Source organism: Myotis daubentonii, chromosome 12, assembly GCF_963259705.1.
Source record: "Myotis daubentonii chromosome 12, mMyoDau2.1, whole genome shotgun sequence".
NCBI lineage: Eukaryota > Metazoa > Chordata > Mammalia > Chiroptera > Vespertilionidae > Myotis > Myotis daubentonii.
In genome coordinates, this window is record NC_081851.1 from 54,645,095 (window position 1) to 54,655,927 (window position 10,833).

The 10,833-nt window shown below is 51.9% G+C and overlaps 1 protein-coding gene across 1 annotated transcript; it reads right to left on the reverse strand.

Moving 5' to 3' along the window:
* Positions 1-459: 459 nt before the first annotated feature.
* Positions 460-10,250, reverse strand: LOC132213698 (RNA exonuclease 1 homolog). Its single transcript, XM_059660658.1, is given in 7 exon segments — positions 460-505; positions 3,662-3,695; positions 5,108-5,237; positions 5,338-5,610; positions 6,645-8,309; positions 9,656-9,784; positions 10,227-10,250. Coding segments are annotated over 7 exon segments (2,301 nt in total).
* Between the last annotated feature and the right edge of the window lie 583 nt (positions 10,251-10,833).

Genomic DNA, 10,833 nt, shown 5'->3' on the forward strand with positions numbered 1-10,833 from the left:
GGTCAGCGGGTCCAGGCAGAGGAGGGGCTCCTGTGGAGACACCCCCATCACCTTCCCAAGTGCTTCTGGCCTCTGCAGCTCTCAGAGGGAAGGGCCTGGCTGGGAGGCCCCCGTGTGCTGTGACTGCGCTCAGGCCTGTCTTCTCACAGCCAGGAAAGCAGGCCACAGTGGATCATGTTTGCGACCCTCAGCGCTGGACATACCCTGGCACCGGGAAAGTCTGGGGCAGGAATGAGTCCCCACAAGGGGACATGTGGAGCTTGTATGGCAGTAAACACATCTACTAAAAAGCAGATTTACACAAAGGTAACTATAGGACTCCCCCCTAGACACGGCCTCCCGCTGATTTTAATAAGGAATTCCCCTCCAGTGCCGCCCTCAGTTTGGATTTGACTCTCCACTCGTTGGAGTGGGCAGAGCGTAGGGAGGCATAGACTTCAGCAGCCCTTCATTTGGTCCTTAAAGTTCTAGGGGCTTGAGGATCTGCTCTTTGCAGACCAGCCGCCTGGGGGCGACAGAGAGGCGGGCTCAGTGCGGGAATGGACCTCCAGTCCAACTGCATGGCTTGAAAAAGCACCGAGGTGGGTCTTAGCGAGGTGGGCCTTCCTGGCTTCCTTCCCATGGTCCCTGGAAGACCCTCCGCTCTGGGATAGAGGTTAGAAACAGTGCAGGGGCTGGGCTGGCTGTGGCTGCAGGGCGCCGCGCGGCCACCAGGGGTCACTCCTCTCCAGGCGCTCAAACCAGAGAGCACGCGGCCGGGCTTCACCCCACCTCCTCTCTTGCCAAAGCTTCCTGGGCTCCCGGGACTGTCCTCCACCCAACAGTTCAGCTGCCAGCACTCCCACCCTCCTTGCCTTGATGCTGTGGGATCAGAGAAAGGGTATTGAAGTAGGGTTATCAGGTAAAATACAAGAAAACGTAATTAAATTCGAATTTCAGATACACTTTTTGTGAATAAATATGTCCCACACAAAGTTTAGCTAAATCTGGCCACCCAATCTGGAGGCAGACCCAAGCAATCAGATTCCAGCCTCACCATTCATTGAGCCTCTGGAGCAATCCTCTTCACTTTTCTGAGTCTCAGTTTTTCAGTCTATAAAATGGGTCATGGCACTTCTTCGTGGGGTAATAGAAAGTCTATGGTGTTCATGTATGGGCTCAATAAACTTTAGCATGTTTTCTTTTCATTCCTTAGATGCCACTGAAGCTTGACTTGACAGATGTGATATCTTCTAGCTAAAAGCTGACCATAAAGGAGACTGCAGGAGCCTGGAGGCTAGGGGTTGCCAACGAGGATAAAAGTTACAAATAACTTCATTGTCAATGCTAGGAGCTTCCTGAAAGATCCATTTAAAGTTACATACCCCACAGGAGACATTTGGCAATGCAAAAGACAGTTTTGGTTTTTATGACTGTGGGTGGGAAGGGTTACTGGCATCTAGAAGCTAGAGGAATTGTGTTAAATATCCTTCCGGGCACAGGCCACCCCCAAAAAGTCCAAAGTGCAGAGGTTGAGAAACTCCGATTTAAATGGATGTCAAACTCTTCAATAGTGAGAAGTCAAATAAATAAAAGAGGAAGCCAGTGGACTGAGGTGGCAGGAATGCTGAGGAGTCCTGAATAATCAAAGCGAAATCTAAGCCAGTAAATGCCTCAAGGTTGTGAAATGGAAACCTAAGAACAACAATCACAAGTAATAACTAGCCAATCAAGAATTTCCTTAGTCTGCTTCTACTTTTCCTATAAAAGTTTTCCTTCCGCTCACAGCTGTGGAAGGCTTCTAACCACTTCTGGTTTGGCACTGCCCAATCAAATCCATTTTATTCAAATAAATTTTTAAATTTTAACATGCTTCATTTTATTTTTTAGCAGTTTGAAACCTCAAGAGGCCGTTTACTCCCCCAAGACTCTTTAAAATCTTTGCCTTAAAATCCTAGCCTTGCTGGGTTCATCAGTTCTTAACTATGATAACATGATCCTCACTCGATTCTAATCAAGTCCCCACATGAGAATACCCACCTCAGCCAGGCTTGGCCTCCCTCCTCCAAGATGCTCCAGAGACTCCGGTAGAGTCTGCCTCAACACAGTGAGAACAAACTTAATGTGGACTGTTAGGTCGAGGGAGCCCAGGGTCAGGTGCATGCAGATGTGTGACGAGATAATGGACCCTCCCTGGAATTTCTAACAGATCAGCGTGCCAGACACAGATACCGGCTCCTCCCTGAATCCACAAGGACCCCCACACAGATACTGACTCCTTCCTGAATACCGAGCGGACCCCTGCTGACCCCTGGGGGAGGGGGGGGGGGACTTCCTCAGCTCATCCCCCCGCCCCTCACCAAACAACTGTATAAAAAGAAGCCCCTCCCTCCCTGTTGGCGCGAATCCACTGGCCCTGCCCTTGGGGTTCGTGGGTCGCCGGGATGCAGATTAAAACTTTTCCTTCCTTCCTTCCTTCCTTCCTTCCTTCCTTCCTTCCTTCCTTCCTTCCTTCCTTCCTTCCTTCCTTCCTTCCTTCCTCTCTCTCTCTCTCTCTCTCTCTCTCTCTCTCTCTCTCTCTCTTTCTTATTGACTCGACTCTCTTTGTTTCCTACGCCGCCTCCTGAGCCACCTAACATGGTCTTCAACATCGTTTCAGCGATCATTTCAAGGAGCCAGTGTCCCACAGGCACCTTTCCTCCCTCCCCTGGTTGTAAGGTTGGCTGCTCACGGGTCTCCATTCCTGCGTGAAGGGGCGAGGGGAAAGGGGACCAAGCCCAGGCCTCCAGGCAGGCCCAGACCTCCAGAATGGGCAGAACCCATCACCACAGCTGCCCTTCTATCCCTGGGGGGCATTCTGATGATAGGGAGGCCAGGAATGGCTCCCATTGTTCACCCAGGGAGTTCCAACTCCCTGCCCTGGCTCATTTAAATATAATTGAGCCTTGGCGGACTGGGTCAGCTGGTTGTGCCTTGTCATACAGGGCCCTGAAGGGTTGCTGGTCGATGTATATGCCTGACGATCTCCAGCCAGGCGTTGGAGAGGTGGCCAATAGATCGATGTTTAAGGCTTCTTTGGGTCTTCATTGCCTTTGGAAGACTCCCTTTCTCTTAAAACTCACACGACATAAATGTGTGTGCTTTTCTTTTGTTAATCTGTCCTTTGTTACAGAGACCCGGCAGAGAACCCAGAAGGGCGGAAAGTAAAAGATATTTTCCCACTTTGATTCCGACAGGATTTTCTTGTGTCTTTAATTGCAGAAACCCCCGAAAAGGGGGTCCTGCTCCACTGCGGTCCCCCAGAGCCTCTGGCCACCAGCCGTTGAGACAGTAGCAGGAATTAGGAGTCAGCCAGTGGAAGCACAAAAGGGAAGGCGGCTGTTCAGAGGCAGCAGGAGGCCGTGCCTGTCAGCCAGGCCATGCAGCCAAGGGCCGCTGCTGGAGAGAGAGAGATTCAAGTGAAACAGCTAATGAGTTTTCCTAGCAGCTCATCTTTTGATTCAGTGGTGAAATATTGCCTGGATGTACTTTAATCACCTCCAGGGGCTTGCAAGACATCCCCAAAGAGATTAAAGTGATTTCCCCAGAAAATACCAGGACTTGATAGCTCAATAAGGAATGAAAAGGAAAACATTGCCATATAGGAGAAAATAATGATTTCCTCCTGTTCATAGGCAGATACCAGGCATTAGAGGCGTAGCAGCTGGGAATGCAGTCTGTAGGAGAATGGAAAATTACCAGGGGCTTACAGTCTGGGCTTCTCCCTCATCTACCAGGTCCTGAGACAGTAAGAGAAGAGTGAGCAGCATCCTGGCTGGGTCCTGACTGGCTTCCAGCTCCAAATTGTGATGAAATGTAAACTTCCTTTGTGCTGTAAAGGCCCTAAATACATTCTGGACGACCTCAGAACTGAAGACTGAATTGAAGCACATTGTCTGTACTATCAATTCTCTTTTCTTCTTCTTCTTTTTTTTATAATATTCTTATTGATTTCTAGAGAGAAAGGAAGGGAGAGGGACAGAGAGAGAAACATGGGTGCAAGAGCAGAATATCCATCAGCTGCCTCCTGCATGCCTCCCACCAGGGCTGGAGCCTGCAACCTGGGCATGTCCCCTGAATGCAGGTTGGCCCATGGGACGACGCCCAACCAACTGAACCACAGAGGCTGGGGCTCAATTCTCCTTTCTTACATTTAAAACATTAGCTCAGATTTCAAACTTTTAACTGTAATGAACAGAATAGCTTCACATTTACACTCAAATGCCTTTTTATGTGGCTACCACCCTCCGAAAGAGAGGTTTGCTTCCTGTTTCATAAAGGAAATAAAATGGGTTAAATGATAAATACTTCCCTTACGGAAATAAAACACTACTCACTCATTGCAAAGATCATTTTTATGTCTTTTAAATAGTGGGGAACACTTGCTGAAACTAAATCCATAGACGTCTCACAGCTTTATTTGTCCATTCTATTTTGGGTTCCATTATTGAAGCAATTTCTGTTGGTAGACATTGTTCTAACAATAATTTTTTGAGATGTTAATTTTTTTTTTTCTTAATGCAATAGAATTGAGCACATCCCTCTCAGGATAATGGGGGGGGGGGCGCGGGGGGGGGTGCAAGAGGGAGAGATCATGTTCCCAATTGGATTTTGTATTGATCCAGAATGTATACAGATACACAAATAACCAGGTTTCTACGAAGGTTTGAGACCTGAGAGACACAGAAAGCTTCCCGACGGCCCAGCTGTCATTCTTGTTTGTTGCTGTTGTTATCCTCACCCAAGGATATTTTATGCATTGATTTTTACAGAGAGTGGAAGGAAATGAAGAAAGAGGGAGGGGGAGAGAGAGAAAAAAGAGAGAGAGAAACATTGATGTGAGAAAGACACATCAATTGGTTGGCTCACACACGTGCCTCTACTGGAGCAAGGGATCAAACCTGCAACCCAGGTATGTGCCCTTGACTGGGAATCGAACCCGCCACCCTTCAGAGTGCAGGTTGACACTCTAACCATTGAGAAACACCGGCCAGGGCCCTGCTGTCATTCTTGTAATTCCACTGGGATCCTCCTCTTTGAATTAAAAATATATTTTTATTGATTTCAGAGAGGAAGGGATTGCAGAGACCTTGCCCGGGGCCGGGTTCCAGGCTGTGCAGTCTGTGGAAGGTGTTGGTGGCCAGATGCCAGTCCATCCTCTTGCTGGGGCTCTGGTGGTAGACCGCCTTCTCCTCCTTGAGTGCCTTCTCTGTGGCTTCCTGGGTGGAGGAGCAGAACTTGAGAGACTCGTGCATAAACAGGCTGAGATGGCGTTGAGAAAGCAGCCTTCTGAGAACTCTGCACAGGTGGGCCGCGGACCACAAGCTTGCGGGGCACAGTGCTGGTGGCCATGGACACCTGGTCTGACGGGGAGGGTGCCTCTGGGAGCTGGCTGCCCAGCACCTGGGCCTTGGGAGGCGGGCTGCTGATGCTGGCCTGGAGGCGCCTCTTGGCACCTGCAGCCAGGCAGGGCATGAGGATGCGGGCAATCCTATTGTCGCCGACAGCTGAGAGGTGGATGAAGGGGGACTTCGGGGGGCACGCTGATTCTCTGGGAGCCTGCTCTGCTCGCAGCTGCAGGTCACACAGCTCCTGGGCAGTGGGAAGCCGGGTGCGGGGTGGCCAGGCCTCTCCTCACAGACTCTGGCTGGATGATGAGACATTTGGGGGCCCAGCTGTATATGGGGGGCACCGGAAGCAGGCCGCCAGGGCCAATAGGCAATGGCAGGGTCTCTGGCAGGGAGGCAGGGGCACCAGGGTTGGGGCAGGGCAGGAGGCACCCAGCTCGGCCTCCTGAGCTTGCAGATGGCCGGGAGGAAACCAGCTTGGTGCCGTGGCCCTCAGGAGGGTTGGAGCTCGCACTGCTTCACTTGCCTCTGTTGTTATATCATTTTGTTACTGTTTATTAATAAATTTATATATTATTTCATATACAGTTTACTAATTTCCTTTCATCTCTCACACTTCTATTATAGAGAAAGGGTAAATAGCAATATTAAAATATTTCTGTTAATTAATTCCCTTTCAAAGTACAGGAATTTTGTGCACCAGGCTACTACTATTAAAATAGTATCTCAGAGGGGAAAGGAAAGGGGGGAGGTAGACAGAGAGAGAGGGACAGAGAGACAGAGAGTTGCCTCCCACACACACCCTGCCTGGAAGCTGGGGGTCAAAAGCACCACCGAGGTATGTGCCCTTGAGTGGAAATGGAACCCTCCACCCTTTGATCCGTGGGCTGATGCTCCAACCATTGAGATAACTGGACAGGGCTATTAAGTTTAATTAGATTTTATCATCGTTATGATTTTAAAATATATATATATTAAAATTACATCTCAGAGAGGAGGGGAGAGGGGGAGAGAGAGAGATAGAAACATTAATGATGAGAGAATCATTGATCGGCTGCCTCCTGCATGCCCCACCTTGGGGGTGGAGCCCGCAACCCAGGCAGGTTCCTGGATCCAAATGAAACCCAGAGCCATGGCAGTCGATAGGAAATAACATGATGACAAATAACACAACAGATGTACTATAGTTTACCGAACCATTCCTTTATTGTTAGACATGTGAGGCAAGAGATAGATGTGATCACAAAGCACTTTCCAAAGTCATAGTCCTGTCCACACAATGCTGGGCTGCCGTCCGCGCTGAGTCTCGGCGTCTTGTCCCATCTTCCAGATGACCAGGCGCATGCAGGCGCTGGCGTCCTCGCTGGAGCTGTGGCCGTCCATCCGGTCCTGGATGACGTGTCCGAGGTAGTGAGCGGCGAGGTTGCGAAGGGAGCGCTTGTAGGGGAGGCCGCGGCGATGCGGGAAGAGCACCGCTGTGTCCAGCACGGTGCCGTGGATGAGCTTCAAGGCCAGCAGATCGCTCTGCAGGCTGTGTCCGATGAGGATGGTGTGGGCATTGAAGAGCGTCAGCAGGGCGGCCTGGACGTCGCGGATGGAGGTGCTGGTGTGGGCCAGGTCAGCCGCGGTGACTCCGGAAAACCTGGTGTTGTAGTCGACGATGTCGCGGTCCGGCCTGACGAAGGTGTCGTACACCAGCCGCAGGGCGCTGTCCACCACGCTGACGCGGGTCAGCTCCAGGCCAGAGGTGGTGTAGCACATCTCACAGTCCAGGGCATAGATGCCGGGGTGAGCCCCTGGGGGCAACTCTTTGTCCAAGGTCTGCACGAAGCCCTGCAGGTCCTGCTGGCGGCCGTCCTGCACGTGCTGCTGGGCCACCTGGCAGCCAGGGGAGCCGATGGGGGCCGAGCAGCACGTGTACTGAATCTCCCAGCCCCCAGCCGCTGGAGTGGGGCGCAGCCGCCCCCAGTGGTAGTGACATTCTTCCTGGTGCACACAGTGGCCCGAAGGGGCTACGAGGTACTGGGTGCCACAGCGGCAGCACAGCCTGCAGGAGGCATCTTGGGGCGGCTTCTCCTGGGCGGTGAAGAGGACAGCGCCCCCGGGCCGCTTGGGGTGCGCGAAGGGGTAGCCATTCTCCTTGAGCTGGGCCTGGGTTAGCAGGTGCTCCTTGAGGCGCTGGTACAGGGCAGCCCCTTGCAAAGGATCCTCTTCAGGGGGGCTGTTCAGGCACTGGAGTGAGAAGCTGGTCTGGGCGGCCAACTTGCCCCCCGGCACCACCTCCTGGGACACAGCCCCTCTGTCCCGGGTCTTGTGAAGACCGGCTCCAGGGCCGGGTTCCAGGCCCTGCATCTTGTGGAAGGTGTTTGCCGCCACGTCGGGGTCCATCCTCTTGCTGGGGCTCTGGTGGTCGGCCGCCTTCTCCTCCTTCAGCTCCTTCTCTGTGGCATCCTGGGTGGAGGAGCAGAACTTGAGACCCTCGTCCGTAAAAAGGCTGAGATGGCATTGACGGGTAATGGCGGGCACTTTGCCCCCACACTCTTTTGGAGGAACCGGCTTCTGAGAACTCTGCTCAGGTGGGCCGCGGGTTACGAGTTTGGGAGGCACAGTGCTGGTGGCCATGGACGCCTGGCCTGATAGGGCGCGGGCCTCTGGGAGCTGGCTGCCCAACCCCTGGGCCTTGGGAGGAGGGCTGCTGCTGCTGGCCGGGAAGCGCCTCTTGGCACCTGCAGCCAGGCAGGGCATGAGGACGCGGGCAATCCTCCTCTTGTCTCTGGCAGCTGAGCGGTGGATGGAAGGGCACTTTGGGGCCGGATCCTGGGCAGCCTGGGGCAGGCTGGCTGACTCCATGGGAGGCTTGTCTGCTCCCTGCAGCAGGTCACACAGCTCCTGGGCGGGAGGTAGCCGGGTGCAGGGGGCCAGGCCTCTCCTCACGGACTCTGGCTGGTTGATGAGGTATGTGGGGGACACCGGGAGCAGGCCACCAGGGCCAATAGGTTGATGGCAGGGCCACTGGCAGGAAGGCCGGTGCACCAGGGTTGGGGCAGGGCAGGAGGCACCCAGCTCGGCCTCCTGAGCTTGCAGATGGCCGGGAGGAAACCAGCTCGGTGCCGTGGCCCTCAGGAGGGTTGGAGCTCGCACTGCTTCACTTCTCCCGGGTGGCGACATGGTCCTTGCTCTCCTGGGCTCTGGTGTCTAATGGCCTAGGCTGGGTGCCCTCAGCCCTTATATAAGCAGAAAGCCTGTCTCCAAGCAGATTAACTCGATAAGCCAATGAGTCCTACTTGATCTCATCTTCTCTAGATTGGTTTTCAGAAGCCAGGGCCCCTCGAATCAGATGCACACACTGATCCCACCCTAATTAATCCGATATTCTCTGGACTGGCTTCTAGAATCCCGAGCTCTCTCGGGACCGAATCAATAGGAGGGAGCTCTGAGTGCAGAGGGTGAGCCCCATCCCCTGCTTAGTTCTCCTAGTGCCAGGTCACTGAGTGCCGGAAGCCAGTCCATCCTTGCTGCTTGACACATTTGCTGCAGGGAAGAAACATCTGCACAGCATATGTTTCAAGGGACCTGGCGTATATGGCATACTGTTCTTAATATGTTTGCTCCCCTTCTTAACGTTATGTGTTTTAACCAAGGTCACCTCTCCGAGAAAGGTTGTTTCCCCAGCTGGGGATTTTTCCCTGGAGTTAGGGAGGGAATAAAACCCCTTAACTAAATCCAGGTGGGTGGTTAATCACTTTAACTATGAACAATCATGCTTAAGCTACATAATCTTTACTTAGGATAATCTCCTTCAGTTACTTCCTTGTAGCTTAATAGAACAATAGGGTAACCTTGAAATGGAGATAAGAAACACCCTAACCTTTGGAATAGAATGGATAGGATTAAAATCAACTGGTATAAATACAGATGTAACAAGACAATAAACACAGAACCTGGCTATGATGATCACCTGAACACTGCCTCTGTGTCCTTCATTCTTCGCTGACTCCGTCCACACCTTTGGGAACCCCTGGACCTGCTGGGGCTGGACCCCAACAACTGAGTGCTCCAGAGTGACCCGACAACCATGCCTGTCTCTGGGCCAAGAGGAGGAAGCCAAGGCTCAGAGAGTCCAAGACCACACAGCTCAGGTCGGGAGCAAGACAGGGATCAGGCACTGTGACCTTGTGGGAGGGGACACCCGAATTTCACTCTCCCTGTTCTTGTCCCTTTTGATCTACCGACCCAGCATGGAGCACAACTCTGATTGAATGTGGGTCCCGGCACTTGTCTGCCAGGACCCCGGGTGTGTGGGACTGAATCTCCTTGCCTTGCTTGGTGAGATGAGAGGTCCTCTATGTCTCCTGCCCAGGGGACAGAGTGGCCAGACACAATGGCTCCTTGTCCTCCGCCTTCTCTTCTTCGGGGGGCTGAAACACATGGTCATCCCTCCATAAGGGTCCCTCCTAATTTTTCATCTTCCTAAACGGAACCTCTGAACCCATGAAACAGGATAACTCTCCCTTCCTTCTCCCCCAAGTCCCTGGCCGCTAACATTCCACTTTCTGTCTCTGTGAATTTGACCACCTCATTGAAGTGGACTTCTACAGAACTTGCCTTTTGGGGCCTGGCTGATGTCATGAGGCATCATATCCTCAAAGGTCATCATCCATATTGGAGCATGTGTCAGAATTTCCTTCCTTTTTTAAAGCTGAACACTATTCCATGGTACATGTCTAGGCTCCATTTTGCTTCTTATCCATTCATCTCTCCAGGCACATTCCTCAGTGGCTGCTTCCATCTGAGATGTTGTGAACACAGGTGCCCAAATATCTCTTCAGGACCCTGCTTTCCATTTCTGTGTGTATATACCCAGAAGTGGCACTGCTGGACCATTTGGCAATTTTATTTAATTTTTAAGTTTTTGTTTGTTAATCCTCACCAGAGGATATTTTTTCTATAGATTTTTAGAGAGAGTTGGATGGAAGGAAGGGAAGAGAGACAGAGAGGGAGAGGGAGAGAGAGAGAGAGAGATATTGATTGGCTGCCTCCCACTCACACCCTGCCTGGAAGCGGGGGGTCAAACCCACCACCGAGGTATGTGCCCTTGAACAGAAATGGAACCTTCCACCCTTTGATCCATGGTCTGATGCTCCAACCACTGAGAAAACTGTGCAGGGCAGTTATATAAAGACCTCATATGCCGAAACCGGTTTGGCTCAGTGGATAGAGTGTCGGCCTGCGGACTGAAGGGTCCCAGGTTCGATTCCGGTCAAGGGCATGTACCTTGGTTGCGGGCACATCCCCAGTGGGGAGTGTGCAGGAGGCAGCTGGTCGATGTTTCTCTCTCATCGATGTTTCTAACTCTCTATCTCTCTCCTTTCCTCTCTGTAAAAACTCAATAAAATATATATATATATATATTTTAAAAAAAGACCTCATAAAACTCAACAGTAAAAAATACCCAGTCAACTCAACT